Source organism: Brassica rapa, chromosome A10 (assembly GCF_000309985.2).
Source record: "Brassica rapa cultivar Chiifu-401-42 chromosome A10, CAAS_Brap_v3.01, whole genome shotgun sequence".
Taxonomy (NCBI): domain Eukaryota; kingdom Viridiplantae; phylum Streptophyta; class Magnoliopsida; order Brassicales; family Brassicaceae; genus Brassica; species Brassica rapa.
Window position 1 is genome coordinate 15,938,859 of NC_024804.2, and position 14,144 is coordinate 15,953,002.

At 34.4% G+C, this 14,144-nt stretch overlaps 6 protein-coding genes and 1 long non-coding RNA gene across 17 annotated transcripts; 2 read left to right on the top strand and 5 right to left on the bottom strand.

Moving 5' to 3' along the window:
- Positions 1–131: 131 nt before the first annotated feature.
- Positions 132–2,667, top strand: LOC103846263. 11 transcript variants are annotated; one of them, XR_004452268.1, is made up of 5 exons: positions 136–710; positions 845–947; positions 1,213–1,261; positions 1,400–1,547; positions 1,618–2,521. It is a non-coding gene; the product is annotated as an uncharacterized LOC103846263 (long non-coding RNA). The 11 variants fall into 11 exon arrangements; XR_004452272.1 differs by having other exon boundaries at positions 137–710; positions 1,464–1,547; XR_004452269.1 differs by adding an exon at positions 2,556–2,667 and having other exon boundaries at positions 139–710; positions 1,213–2,142; positions 2,267–2,457.
- Positions 2,668–3,266: 599 nt separating this feature from the next.
- Positions 3,267–4,418, bottom strand: LOC103846264 (glutathione S-transferase F12). Its single transcript, XM_009123160.3, has 3 exons — positions 4,059–4,418; positions 3,944–3,992; positions 3,267–3,851 (listed from the first exon to the last, which is right to left on the bottom strand). The coding sequence occupies exons 1-3, from the start codon at positions 4,203–4,205 to the stop codon at positions 3,406–3,408; spliced, it is 642 nt and encodes a 213-aa protein (XP_009121408.1). The 5' UTR covers positions 4,206–4,418; the 3' UTR covers positions 3,267–3,405.
- Positions 4,419–4,891: 473 nt separating this feature from the next.
- On the bottom strand, positions 4,892–6,631 carry LOC103846265. The gene is made up of 3 exons (XM_009123161.3): positions 6,369–6,631; positions 5,544–5,755; positions 4,892–5,459 (listed from the first exon to the last, which is right to left on the bottom strand). Exons 1-3 carry the CDS (start codon positions 6,465–6,467, stop codon positions 5,132–5,134), a joined length of 639 nt encoding a protein of 212 aa, XP_009121409.1. The 5' UTR covers positions 6,468–6,631; the 3' UTR covers positions 4,892–5,131.
- A 231-nt stretch (positions 6,632–6,862) lies between these two features.
- On the top strand, positions 6,863–11,136 carry LOC103846266 (probable polygalacturonase At3g15720). Its single transcript, XM_009123162.3, has 7 exons — positions 6,863–8,513; positions 8,607–8,741; positions 8,979–9,164; positions 9,689–9,978; positions 10,094–10,202; positions 10,290–10,703; positions 11,047–11,136. The coding sequence occupies exons 1-6, from the start codon at positions 8,340–8,342 to the stop codon at positions 10,698–10,700; spliced, it is 1,305 nt and encodes a 434-aa protein (XP_009121410.2). The 5' UTR covers positions 6,863–8,339; the 3' UTR covers positions 10,701–10,703; positions 11,047–11,136.
- Positions 11,137–11,186: 50 nt separating this feature from the next.
- LOC103846267 lies at positions 11,187–11,689 on the bottom strand. The gene has a single exon (XM_009123163.3). The coding sequence runs from the start codon at positions 11,627–11,629 to the stop codon at positions 11,237–11,239; it is 393 nt and encodes a 130-aa protein (XP_009121411.1). The 5' UTR covers positions 11,630–11,689; the 3' UTR covers positions 11,187–11,236.
- Positions 11,690–11,866: 177 nt separating this feature from the next.
- On the bottom strand, positions 11,867–12,478 carry LOC103846268. Its single transcript, XM_009123164.3, has one exon. It carries the CDS (start codon positions 12,418–12,420, stop codon positions 12,043–12,045), a length of 378 nt encoding a protein of 125 aa, XP_009121412.1. The 5' UTR covers positions 12,421–12,478; the 3' UTR covers positions 11,867–12,042.
- Positions 12,479–12,580: 102 nt separating this feature from the next.
- On the bottom strand, positions 12,581–13,717 carry LOC103847521. Its single transcript, XM_009124615.3, has 5 exons — positions 13,591–13,717; positions 13,351–13,517; positions 13,114–13,195; positions 12,972–13,040; positions 12,581–12,884 (listed from the first exon to the last, which is right to left on the bottom strand). The coding sequence occupies exons 1-5, from the start codon at positions 13,660–13,662 to the stop codon at positions 12,711–12,713; spliced, it is 564 nt and encodes a 187-aa protein (XP_009122863.1). The 5' UTR covers positions 13,663–13,717; the 3' UTR covers positions 12,581–12,710.
- Positions 13,718–14,144: the final 427 nt, after the last annotated feature.

Sequence of the window (14,144 nt, forward strand, 5' to 3'; positions counted from 1 at the left end):
TTATGTTTGTATCTAACAAAATGTAAAATAGTAAGTATACTTTTATCATATCAATATAGAAACATTTCGTATATAAAAACACCATCCAGTTGACAAATTAAAATCTTCAAAAGTAAATCTATACTATACTAAAAGTTAGATATGGTGAAATTCTAGATTGTCCACGTCGATTAAAAAAATTAGCCAATTAGAACATTTCATTTGTACAGGTTTGCTTTTGGTTGGGCTTCATTTGATTATTGCCCATATTAAACAAACAGGCAGCGAGTGGGCTTAAAAGTTGAGATCTGTTTGATGTAAGCTCTTTTCTCATTATCACACAAGTAAACGACGACAAAAGAAACATCGTCATCTCCGTACCGCTTCGTCTTCTCCGATTAGATTCCATAGAAACTGATCCCCCTCTACACAATCAATCACATCCTTTAGTTCGAGCAATTAATTTCGTCTTGATGATTTCGTTCCAGCTCCCTTTGTTCCTCCTTTATATACCGATCTATTTTCAAGAACGAATTGTAATCGTTGTTTGAAAAAAAAAATCATTGGGAAAGCCTTCCTCAATTTTTGGTTGTGGTGAAGCCTTTTTAGTGAAAGGTTTGCACTGTTTTCCAATTTATATTTTGTGACTTAAAGAATTATGGCTTCCAATCTCCCGGCCCTCGATTGGAACATGTTCATGGCGATGTACATGACCATTTGCAAGCCCTCACGTATGCTTTCTCCATTTTTTTAATGTGTTCAAATTTTTCATTCTCTTTGTGTTATGCTTTTCAGTATCACGAGTCTTTTGTGTATCAATGATTCTCATGTGAAACAAAATATTCACACCATTGTTTGGTTGCAGGAATGGTTTCCAGAGGTTGGAGTTACTATACAACAATTTCTCGAACAAAAAACAGCTCACTGGAGTAGAAGAATGCGGATACTAAATGCCAGTGTAGCCACAGGTTTAGTAACTTTAAAAATCTGTATTTGGGTATTTTAGAAGTGACAACAGTGAAAGTGAGGGCTAACATAGGGAGTTTTGAATTGATTCCACCTGGATAAATGAGTCACTACTTCTAAAGGATGTTGCAACGTTAATGTGGTTACAGTGGAAGCTTGAATAGTTGTCACAATGGCAAACTTATACTAGAGGAGATTATCATTTCTTTTTTGTTTAGTTTACGTTTAGCTCTTGGATATTTTGCCTAATTCTTTGTTACTTAGCAGGTAATCTCCACTGGAAAATAGTCATGTTTACATCAACAAGATGAATCAGGTAAATGATTGTTGATCTGATCAAAAAGATAAAAGAGAGCCAAATTATTTTTGAACAGTGGGGAATCTTTAGCTTGATTCAGTGCACATGGATGTGAACTTTGTTATACCAAATACATAAGGATATTTCAAATGGCAGGGTAAAAAGAGAAATCAGAAACAGAACTATAGCTGATATAAAAACACATTCGTTATGACAACAGTGATGATAATGAAGTTATGGGATCCACATTCGTCTTTTACTCGAGCATCCTCTTTGAGAAACGCCAAATGAAAGACTGTAAAAGGTATGTCTTGGCTTTGTCATCTAGGCATTTAGTGTTAGTTTATTTTGTGATAACGAGATTTTTTTGTTAGGATCATCTATATAATGTACACACATGTTGGTGACTAAGTTTGCAACATCTTAGGAACAATGAAATAGCCGGTGAGGAGATTCGTTTATGAAAATTTGATTCTCACTTAATGTATGTTCCCCATGATTATAGATAAATAAGCGACATTAATGAGCTCTCAAGTATCTTATAGATTTCCAGTGGAAAAAGGTTGAAGAACCAAAAGAGTTCACACTTGAGCTGTTCTTTGAGGCTTATTGCACTGAAGAACAATGAGATTGCCGGTCTGGAGGTTCGTTATTAGGATATGTTCTTAAAGAAAATGTTACTCTCTTTCTAGATGGATTTCCAATGATTATACTAAATATAAGCAAGATGAATGAACTCGCAAGTATCTCAAAGATATCAAATTGAATAGGTTTAAAGAACCAAAAAGATTCACGCTTGATCTTTTCTTTGATTAGAACCCTTACTACCATAACACTGTCTTCACCAAGACATCTCACATGATTGATAAAGATAATCTTATCCTCGAGATGGCCATTGGGTATGATCTTTTCCTCTTACGATGTATTTATTGTTTTTATTTCTTGAGGCCAAGTGTTATTGATCCATACCTTTTGTATCTTATATGATATATGTAAAAAATCGATTGTCTACTTATAAAACAGGTCCAGGAGTAACAAGAGAAGCTGGAGTATGATGAAAGGAAGCCAAAAGGAGAGGAGAGATTCATCACGAGTGTGTTGTATATATACCCTATGTATCTCAGTTTTTTCGCCAGACCAATAGTGACTGAATTTATTGTCATTCGTGATAATGACCAACAGATAAAAGAAAATAATGACCTCTCCAACAACAGGTCGTGTTTTTTTTTTATTTTCACTCGTGATATAAATATAAAGTTTTGGTCTTTTGGTGTGGTAGTTTGGTTTTCGTCTAATTTTTCATTTGTAACAGGTTCTCATAAATTTGTTTGGAGGACAATAGCATTCCGTTGGTTTGGCCAATTTCAACTAAACTTTTTCTCTATAATAAAATCATTCAGTTTGGAATGAAAACCTTTTAGTTATCTGCTTATCTAAATCAGCTTAACCATTTTTCTACGTAATAGTCTAGCAAGAGATTTTTTTTGGTCAAACTAATGAAAAATATATTTGTATCAAACCAAGATTGCATACTATATAAATTAAGTTAGACTGGTAAATTTGATAATGAAAAAAAATTAGTTACATAACCTACATAATCAAGAATAAAAATATATATAGATCAAAATATTGAGTACTTCAGACTCATACTATCAACTCGAAATTATTTAATAAAATACACAGCAAGCTATGAATTCTAACATTTTAAATTTATTAGGCAGAAAACAATTAACAAAATAGTTTTAAAGTTGTATACTAACTTATTTTTATAATCAATTACAAATATATATATATATATATATATATAAACGTAATTATTTGTGTTTGTCTGTAATTAACTAAAAAGTAAAAAATAATAATTAAAATTATAAAATAAAGAAGATAAAAATTGGTTTCTTTAAATATTTGATTATAAGAAACGTTGATTTTGATCTAATTAGAGATCAAATTATTTTATTTTCTTCAATTTAAAATAATTTTACAAATGTTTTGTAAAATTAAAATATACTTTAATATAGAATAATTTTGTGTAAACTCTTCCGCCCGTAGGGCGGACCAATCCCTAGTTGATTTAATTATTGAAACGTACGAAAGTCAGACAAACAGAAGAAACAGAAAATATGAAACTTATTTTGTTCGGATCATCATAAGTTTGAGCTAAGTCAGAAACCAGCCATCTTCATAAGCTTCTTCCAAGCCGGTCTAGCCGTAACCTCTTCCCACCACCGGTTCATATTCACCCGATCCTTAACAATCCGGTTTATGTTGGTACGCATCAAGTACCCCATCGCAGGCATATGCGTCAAATCAGCCATAGTGAATTCATCACCAGCCAAGAACCGGTTCGAAGCAAGCTGGTTCTCGTATATGTCCAAGACCACCCCGAGCTTCACTTTGAGCTCCTCGACCAAAACGGCGTCACATTCTTCGCCTAACCTCGGTTTGATGACTAGGTTCATCACTAAAGGGTGTACCAGCACGTTGAAGTAACCGACCTCAACATCAGCCCACTGGTCCACGATGGCTCGGTGCTCTAGAGACTTGCCCAAAAGGTTCGTGCCTTGGTCCGCGTACTTGGTCGCGTAGTATCTCGCAATGGCTCGAGATTCTTTGAGCAAAAATACCAAAATACATTACATAAATGATTAGAAACCAAGTCTAACAATAAATGTTTTTAAAATTTGTTATTAGGATCGTTACCAAAAAGTTTGAAATCTCCATCTTCTATGGCTGGAACTTGACCAAATGGCTACAAGAAACATTAGTTATACTAATGGTGTGTTTCTATTTAGAATAAAAAACATGAAACGTTTACCTGACGAAGAAGATGTTCAGGTCTTTTCTGCTCTAGTGTATCAAGATCGATGTGAATAATCTCAAATTCAATTTCTTTCTCAAGAAGACAAAGCAAGACTCTTTGAGGACAAGCTGCCGTAACCTGTCCGTATAGTTTCACAACCATTCTATTACTTTGTAATTTTTTTTTTTGTATTTAATAGTATAAGAAAAAGCAAAGATCAATTTATATGTGTTATTTTAAATTTGTGTTTATCGATCTTATTTATAATTGAGAAGAAGTATGGGTAGATGTGTTGGCATTTTATTAGACTAAAACGTTTATAAGAGCTGGTTGTTGTGGCTTGGTTGGGTAAAGCATGTGGTGGTTGTTCCACTAACGGTGGGTATCATTTAAATTTCTCTATAAGCTTTATAAGTTTCAAGAACCTCAAATGTATGTGTTAAAGTTCTTGTCAAACCGTGTTTGGTCGAGCCGATGGGTAGGTTAAATATAAATATAAAATTTTATTGTAAATTTTATTTAAAAAAATATAAATTTAGATTCTGAATATAAACATAACTTTGGTGTTAAATAAAAAATCAATTATATAAATTATTTTTAATTTTTATATATTTACAATGCAAATACTATACCAATATTAGATATTGAATAAAGAGCATTTACATCTTCTAAATGTCTTTCTAATAACTGTTGACTGGATCATAATTTTTGGCAAATGCTTTACCAATCAATGTACTAAGCGCTCTATGCCAAGCCAATGTATCAACTTGTCATTTAACTTTTATAAAAGAGACAAACACTTGCCAACAACCATACTAGATTCACATAAATAAGTAAAAGACAAAGAATGGGAGAAACTATACACTTCAAAGACGATAACAAGTGACCTTGTTTTGGTAATCTAAGATTATAACATTCCAACAACACTAATCATCGTTTCATTAATCCAACTACCAAGTCTCTCAATAGTCTTCCTTTCACACAAGAACCACAAAGATAAAAACAAAACAAGCACCAACCCTTTTTATCTAAAATATCCTCCTAAAACACCTAACGTGCTTCACAAGCAAGCCATGTTCTGTATTCTTTTAAGTGAACTGTCTTCTCATGTAAGTATCTTCAAGAACAAAGACAGGATCTTCAACTCTCTCTGGAATCTGCGCCTGTCCCATTGCTATCCCATGGTTAGCCGGCGTCGTTGTCGCAGCAGCAACGTTCTGCTTAACCGAATTCAAACATAAGTAGTAGACAATCCCGAGGCCTACAGTGAAAAGCGAAATGATAGAACCGATGAAGAAAACGCCTGGCTTCACAATGTAGCAGAGGTAGTGGTCGGCAGTCTTTGTCTCCTGGATGTGTTCATCGTTGAGTGAAGCTCCAGTTAGCAGCACGAGGAAAGCTAGCACAAAAGTGAACCTAAAAAGCAACACGAAGAGCAATCATCAGTTGCAAGCAAGTTATAGAGAAGGAAAGTTAAAAAGAAATGATGAGAGTTACTACCAGGAAACAATGAAGGAGACTAAGGCGAGAATCCACTTGGATCTTGTAGGAGCAGGACCTTTTCTACAACAGAAGCAGCCGCTACCGACGCTAGCAATGATCTGAGCCATCATTAGAAAGATAGCTGAAGCGAAACCGAGATTGTAAGCTGGACTTCTGTTGTAAGAGCATCGTGTGAATCCATCCAATGTGGTAACCTTGACCTGTGATTTCTGTGTTGATTTAAAGAGGAAACTTATTAGCATGCACTAATACTATACCAAGAAGTTATTGTACACAAGAAAGTTTTAAGAAGCTTAACATCCTCAACCAGTGTTTTTTTTTGGACATATAAACTAATTCAAAGAGGAATGTGATTTTAAGCTCAAGTACTGTATATATTGTCGTTCAATTACATTATAAATTCATTGTTTGTCAAAGATCGTTCTATTAATACAACCTAGATTTAACTTTGATTCCGTATAAAAAATGATGTTTGTTCCAAAACACCCCCATGATAATTATGCTTCTTTACCAGAATAAGATGTCCAAACACACAAACTCTGTGTCTTATTGACGAACTAAAGAGTGTCCGAATCCGACGCATTTCAAGCAATGAACCTTAAAAAAAAAAATCGGAAGAAAACAATCAAAGACACAACAAAAGTTACTTCTTAAAAAAACCCTTGGGAGACATCCGATTAATTTGGAACTGTCGTTTATTAAAAAAAAAACCCCAACTTTATGAGAGAGTTTCAGCAACCGTCGATTGAATATTATTACCCCAAAAAATAATATTCTGGACAAAAAAACAAGAACTAAGGAGAGATAGAGGGAGAGAGAGACCTTGATTCTGGTAGCTTCAGCAGCGAAGGCAGTAACAGCAGATAATAATCCCAGAAGTGATAACACACCACACATCACCACCTTTCTCTTCTCCATCATTTTCTTCCTCTTTTACTCTCCAGATGCGAGACACTATTCCTATTATATTTTGTTTTATTTTATTTTATTGGACTCTTCTTCGTTTGTAAGTAATAAAGCGTAAAGTGAGAGTGAGAACACACATCGAACATCGCACTCACACACTTTCTTTGTTTTGCTCTTCTTCGTATCACGCGCAGGGCTACTTTCGGTATTTTCATTTTGTCTGGCTCTTCCCTTCCTTTCGTTTTCAGCACCAAAACCGTCTTTATTTGTTAGAAATATAAATACTTCCTTCTCCTATTAAATATAAATATGGGCCCAAGTCAAACATACATATATATTTTGGTGGGCCTTAAGTGCATCATTATTGGAGCGTATCCTTAACGTTTTTAGTTAAAAGTTAAGGGATCCTATATTTAAAGGCCTCAACCTAATGGACACCAATAATAATGCCCTAATGTTCAATCATAAACTTTTTGTTAAGATTTAGAGTAAGAAAAATTTAATGACTGAACCATACATGGATTAGTTAGTTCAATTTCTCAATATCTGCTCTGGCCTTGTAGAAACTATGAGCCTAGATACCATAAGTTTAGAACACCCCAATTGAAAGTTTTTTATCTTAAAGTATCTAAAAACACATTTATGTATATATATATATACATGTAATATATACGTGTAATTGCGGAGTTCTAAACTTTACGGGAACCATAACCTAAAGTATATGATTTCAAAAGAAAAGAAGACAAATAAAAGCATCATTAGTGGACAAGCTCGCAAAAAAGTTTCTTATGATTACTATACTATTTTTTAAAAAATATTTACTTAAATAATTAAAATTAAATGTAATAAATATAACTTGTTCAGTATTTCTACTGTTGGGTCAGAGTCCCTTTGTATAAAAACATATTTGATAAAATCTTCACTCTCTTTCTTACTATTTAATTTTTAATTAATTTATTTTCAGGAACTCTCTTTAAAATTGCACCAGTGTGGGTGCTCTGATGATGCAATTAAAAGTGTGGTGAGAAGCACATTGATTTCTATCTAGTTTCTAGCCCTGTTCAAAACTACCCTAGACAATAGTCTTTATATTATTATGATTTGTTTTGTGAATCTTGGTGACGACTCAAAATTATCTCAGGTTGATTTGTAGTCTTACTTGTGGTCATTTAGTAGCAACTGCCATCTTGTGGCTTCGGATTTAGTTTTCATCTAAATTGTTGACTTAATTATCTCTCTTTTGGTATTTAGTTCTGATGCTTCATGTAACCACCCATGTTTAAGTTTGTAATGTTATTGATTAAGAAATTTCCAAATGACAAAAAAACTATACATGAATTAGTTAGTTCAGTTTATCAAATATCTGCTCTGGCCTTATAGAAACTATGGTTCTAGATACCATAAAAAGAAGAAGAATAAGAAGAAGAAGAAGAAGACACATGATGATGCAACTAAAGGTATGGTGAGCAGCACATTGATTTCTATCTAGTCTCTAGTAATCACATTATTTTTATCTTCAGATAACCTATAATCATTTCTTTTTTTTTTCTTAATTTAAAATAACCTATAAATCATTTCTTTCCATGTATCAGTCATGAAGTTTATCAACCCATAAAAGAATCAAGCATATAAGTAAAGTATCACTTTGGTCAATAAGAAAATCTTGTATTGTATGACTTTTTGGATTTTTGTTATCACATGTCAGTAACATTTTAGAGTGTATAGTCCATAGTTAAAAAATATTTCCACATCTCATTTCTTTCCATAAACACAAAAATTTAAACAAAATATCTATCAGTTAACAACTTTTTCTTTAATATAAATATAGACATGGACATATATATAATCATTATCAAGTATCATAAAACATAAGAAATTCGTGCAAAGATGAAGAAGTCTTCGTTGTTCTTCGTATTGCTATGTTTGTTTCAAATAAGCAAATTAGATTTCTGCTTAGCAGGAAGTGTTCATATGGTTAACAACAATGGACATGAACGTCATAGATTCATAAGTGTAACTGATTTCGGAGCTGTGTGCGATGGGAAGACCGATGACACTCAGGTATATGACATCATCTTTTTTCTTTTTGTGTTAACCATATGTGTGCATTGATGCATGTGTATATATACATAAAAATACTTCTATATATTTCAGGCATTTCTTAAGGCATGGGAAGCTGTATGTAACGGATTCAGTAATAAAAGCTTTCTAGTGCCTCTAGGAAAAACGTGCATGCTTAAGCCTCTTACGTTCGCAGGTCCTTGCACGTCTTCCTCTATCACCTTTGTGGTAAATATATACTTCTACTCTTTCTTTGTTTTAGATACTATTAGAAATATAATTGAACTTTACTAGACCATAACTCAAACCAATATTTAATCTGATCTCTATGGCACCATCCGTGTATCTTTTGGCCAAAGATTTGTGTACACCATTTTTGCTAAATTAGTGAAATGCATGCAACACAAATCATATCTTTGGTTTTGAGCAACACGATAATATGGTTTTGTGGGTTTGATTGCATAGATAAGAGGCAATATTGTTGCACCGGGTTACACCTGGAACGTGGGAAATTTCCCTGCATGGATTAGTTTTGATAGTATCAACGGTCTAGTTGTCAAAGGAGGAGGTGTCAAAGGAGGAGGCACCCTCGACAGTCGCGGTTCTGTGTGGTGGGGATCCGAACATGCTCAGGATAAGGAGAGTCCCACCGTAAGTCCATTTTCAAGATCCTTACACTAGTAAAATACAATCTTTAATCCAACCATTTTACATCTTATTAATGTTTCTTTATATTAGGGATATATATACCACATCTAAGAGACATTAAATAATATATAAAAGTTTAGGATCAATTTACTAATCACCAATTGATTTTAAGTTAGAAGCCCAAAAATCTTGTCATGGTATCTGAGTCCAGATCCTAAATACTCTAAACTCCTAATTAATATTAACCCTTCTGACCGGGTATTAAGATCGTGATTAACCCTTCCGACCGGGTATAAATTGTATTAAACTCGTTCGACCGAGTATAAATGTCCTAAAATTTCGAAATATCTGGTCGATAAGAGACATCATCTCGAGGAGTGATATTAGGGATATATATCCCACATCGAGAATTCTAAAGGACATTAAATAATATATAAAAACTTATGGTCAATTCACTAATCACCAATTGATTTTAAGTTAGAAGCCCATAATAAACATGAATCTAACACTTTATCCTTTCTTCTTAGGCAATGCATTTCAACAACTGTAATGGTCTAAGGATGTATAATCTCCAACACTTGAACAGTCCTCGGAACCACATAGGTCTAACCGGCTCAAAGAACATCAGCATCTCGGGACTTAATTTGACTGCACCTGGTGATAGTCCCAATACGGATGGTATAGATATATCGAGGTGTATAGGAGTCGACATACGTGACTCAGTGATATCCACCGGAGATGACTGCATTGCCATTAATTCTGGTTCCTCTTATATCAACATAACCGGCCTTTTTTGCGGTCCCGGTCATGGCATTAGGTAACCCCTAGCTAAATTCACGCCTCACAATTTAAAAATCAACATAAGAATAAGCTATATAACAATGATTAATACATATTATTAAATTATATATAATATGGATATGATATTATAGCGTGGGAAGCCTTGGGAGAAATGGAGAGTTTGCAAGCGTTGAAGAAGTGAGAGTAAAGAACTGCACTTTGTCAAACACAATGAACGGTGTCCGAATCAAGACATACCAGGTTTGTCCATTGATCATCAATTTCCCTTTCATCATGATCTTTTGTTAAACCTATCACTTACTTAAACTGGCTCTCTTCTTTTTGTAGAACGGATTAGGATATGCACGGAAAATCTCATTTGAGGATATAAGGATGGTGGATTCAAAAAACCCCATTATCATCGAGCAGAATTACCTGAACCGGGGCAAAATCGAAGAAGTAAGCTTTGAGAATAGTAACTATCAAAACCGTGGTGGTAAAAATCGTTTTTACAAGACTGAGTCTGGTAATGGAAGAGGCGTGAAAGTGAGCGATGTTCGTTACAGTAGAATCTACGGCTCATCTGCGAGCGATGATGCCGTCACGTTTAACTGCAATGCGGACTTGGGATGTGAAGATATTGTGATGGACCATGTGGATATTGTTTCAGCGAAAGCAGGTCACGCGGTGTCGGCTTCTTGCAAGAATGTTCGTGGGAGTTATTTTAGTTCACCTGTTAGTTGTATTAAAAAGCATTAGGGGCCGAACCGGGCCTGAGATTCCGGGGACCCTATACAAAAAAAAAAAATATTTACTTTTTTTAAGATATTTTTAGAGTTTTTTTTTGAAATTTTTTTAAGATAAAACATTTTTTGTTTACTTAAAAATTTAAAAGAACATTTTTAGTCTATTATAATTTTTTTTTATATAATTATAATTTTTAAAATCTGTTTATTTTTATCATTTTTTTCTATTTTACATTAAACATTTATATATTTATTGTATACAAAAAAAATATTTTTTTTTTGTAAAAGGGATTCCACAAAAGTGGAGGCCTATTCAAATGTTTCGCATGAATGGGGTCAAGCCCGGCTCTGTTAGGGGTTGATGTTATTGCATTCCTACTTAGAAGAACTAAAGAACTTGTTAAAATTATCTTAAGGTTGATTTAATAAAAATATCAAATTAGCCACTGAAAATTCTGAGATTATGGAGAAGGGAAAGTTCAAACACATATAATAGGCAAACATTGAAAACGCCGAAAAAAAGGGCCTAACGACATAACAAAGCTTGTCTTAAACCCTGTTCCTAAGCCTGTCATCCCGCTGGTTAAGCTGCTCGATCCTAACGACGAGATTCGTGACGGAGTAAAGAATCCAGTAGAAAGTGAGAGCTGACGCTATAAGTAGCGCGTTACGCTGAGACTTCACGATCGACTTCTGGTGACGGAGGTGGTCGGAAGGAGTACATGAATCGCCGTAGCAGGAAGGTCGAGTATGGTACTTCCAGTAGATTTCCACAAGGAGGAAGAAACAGAAAGGTACAATCGCTAGAAACGGTTTCAAGAGCTTACGTGCGACGGCGATCAATCCTCTTCGGAGACCATCGAGTCCTGGCATCGTCAAGAGGATCACCATGATCGCTTCAGCAGCTGCTGCGTAGCCTAAAACAACCCATTTGAGAGCCATTTCTGTTCGCGAAGGTTTATGCGGCGAAGAATTTTGATTTCTATTTTTTTTTATTCTTGGTGAGCACGTTAGGTCTAACGCGTAGTATAAAAAGGAAGAAGAAAATGGGAAGAGTATTGGCGTACGCGTCTCACACGTTCGAGGCTTTAATGGGCCTAGCTAATAGCATGCAGTCCAATAATTTAACCTAGCTTTATTGATTTTATTTAGTTTTAAATATGCCTCATTGCAGCCTAATAAAACGTAAGGAATGTTTTTGTTACCTCACAATGTGAAAACATAAATTGAAGCAACAAAAATAAAACCCTAAATTTCTGGAAAAAAATAAAGCTCTATCAAAATCCCAAAGCACAAAACAAAAAAATTAAAACCAAATCAAAAATACTAAAACCTAATAAAACTCAATCTGATTCTCAATCTTCCAACTCTTTGGAGCTCTTCTCTTCAACAACCGGTGTCTTCGGAATTTCAACCTGATTCTCAATTTTCTTAGCATTATTGTCATGTTTAAGTATACTAACCTCTTTTTTCAGCTCTTCATTAATCACATCTTCATGTTTAACCGGAAGAGATGAATGATCTTGATTAACAAGATGTTTAGAAGCTGATCCGAAAACTCGGTCTTCGCCATCAGTTTCAAGCTCTCCAAACATATTATCGACTTGAGACATCGTCATAGGAAGAGAGCGGTTGCGTATGCCATGAAAATTTAATTCTTCCCATGAAATCTCACCATTATTGTACTGATCCATCTTCTTGAAAGCTTCTTTAAAATCTTTTGCTTTAGACATGACTTGGTATTGATAATTTAACAACCTTGGAATATTTGGACGTGTATTTATACAACTTTTAAGTTTTCCATATTTAAAATTTATAAAATAATTAGATTAGGACTGATTAACGTTTATCCTTTAACAAAAAAAAATGCAAATTACCTTTTTCCTAATATATAAATTGATAAATATCCCTTTTAATTATGTCATTATCTGAAATTAAATTAAATTATCAAATTGACGTCATAACATTCATTCTCGGTTTATAATCACAAAGCTACTTGTTTGATAGACAGATTATAGAAACGTCACTGAAGACTACCATACACAAGCAAAGCCCCAACAGCACCAAGACCGGCTAATAAGCCAACAATAACACCGATGGGAGGCAGTCCTCCTCCAATGGCCTTCCCTGTGTTCACGTCATACCTCGCAAACCTTTTCTTTGGTGCAATACATTGAGGACACACATATGTTTCCGGCTGCCAATAAAAACATCAGAGAACACTCAAACCAAGATTGAAATCTAGAGGTGGATGTTTGGACAAAAATGAAGGATCCAGACTCACCTGTTCATCAAAAGGTTTGGGTAAAGTGTATATGAATCCACAATCAAGACAAATGTGAGTAGCTCTTGCCTGCAACAGAGAGAGAAAATGTTCAGATGAAACATATCTCAATCTTTGAGAAACAACAGGTTACTATACTAGCCTTCTGAGTCTCGGTTAACTTTCTTCCAAACCGTGGAGGAGCCGAACGCTTATTTAGTTTCTTGACATCAACTTCTGCGCCTCTGTGTTTCATCAAAGATAATAAATTTGCATCAGAAACTAGTCATGAACTGCACACAAAGGATAATTTCAATCCTATTCCATTTTTACAAAACCGAAAGGCCACATTTCTAAAGAGATCACCACCTAAACCACATCAGGGGAGGCAAGCACACACCTGCTGACAACAAAGTAGACAGAATCAGGTTTGGCCTGAATAGCGGTTTTACTGAAGCGCAACTTATCAGCAGGCCAAAGCTCATCTCCAAAGAAGCTGCTTGTGTACAGAACTTGATCTCCAGATTTAAGCCCAGCTTTTGCTGCGTTCCCACCTCCTTCCACACCCTGAAAATTGAAATTTAAAAATTCCTTAAAACTTTATTAAACAAATACGAAGTAGTAAAATAAAAAAACTCACGGTGATGACAACTCCACCGCCTTGCTTCTGTCCAAGACCTCCTAATGGATAACCTTTTCGTGGTAATCGCATTATTTTCGTGTGCTATGCACGGTCCACTCTTACAACACTCTTCTCATCTTCCTCAAAAAAAATAATCTCATAATCACATAGACTGTATAAATATAGTATGAGTTTTTCTATTTTTGCCATTTTTGTACTCTTTATCAGTGTGAGATTTGTAGTTATATATGGTCACATCCCAGAAGAATGTTTATTTTCACATTCTTTTGCTCCTCCTCCTTTGTTTTCTTCTTATGTTTTTTGTAATAAGTTGTGTTTCACAACATTGTAAACTCTAAAAAAGTGGTATGAATTTTAACATTTACACCAAAAAAGAAAATGTTTATTTTGATCAAAAATATATTAACAAATTCCAACTCGACCATACTTCACCCGTTTTTTTGTTTGATCAAATACTTCACCCGTTTTTATTTTCTGATCAAATACTTCACCCGCTTTTTTTTTTTGTAACACAAATACTTCACCCGTTTAGTACCCTGAAAACATGCATA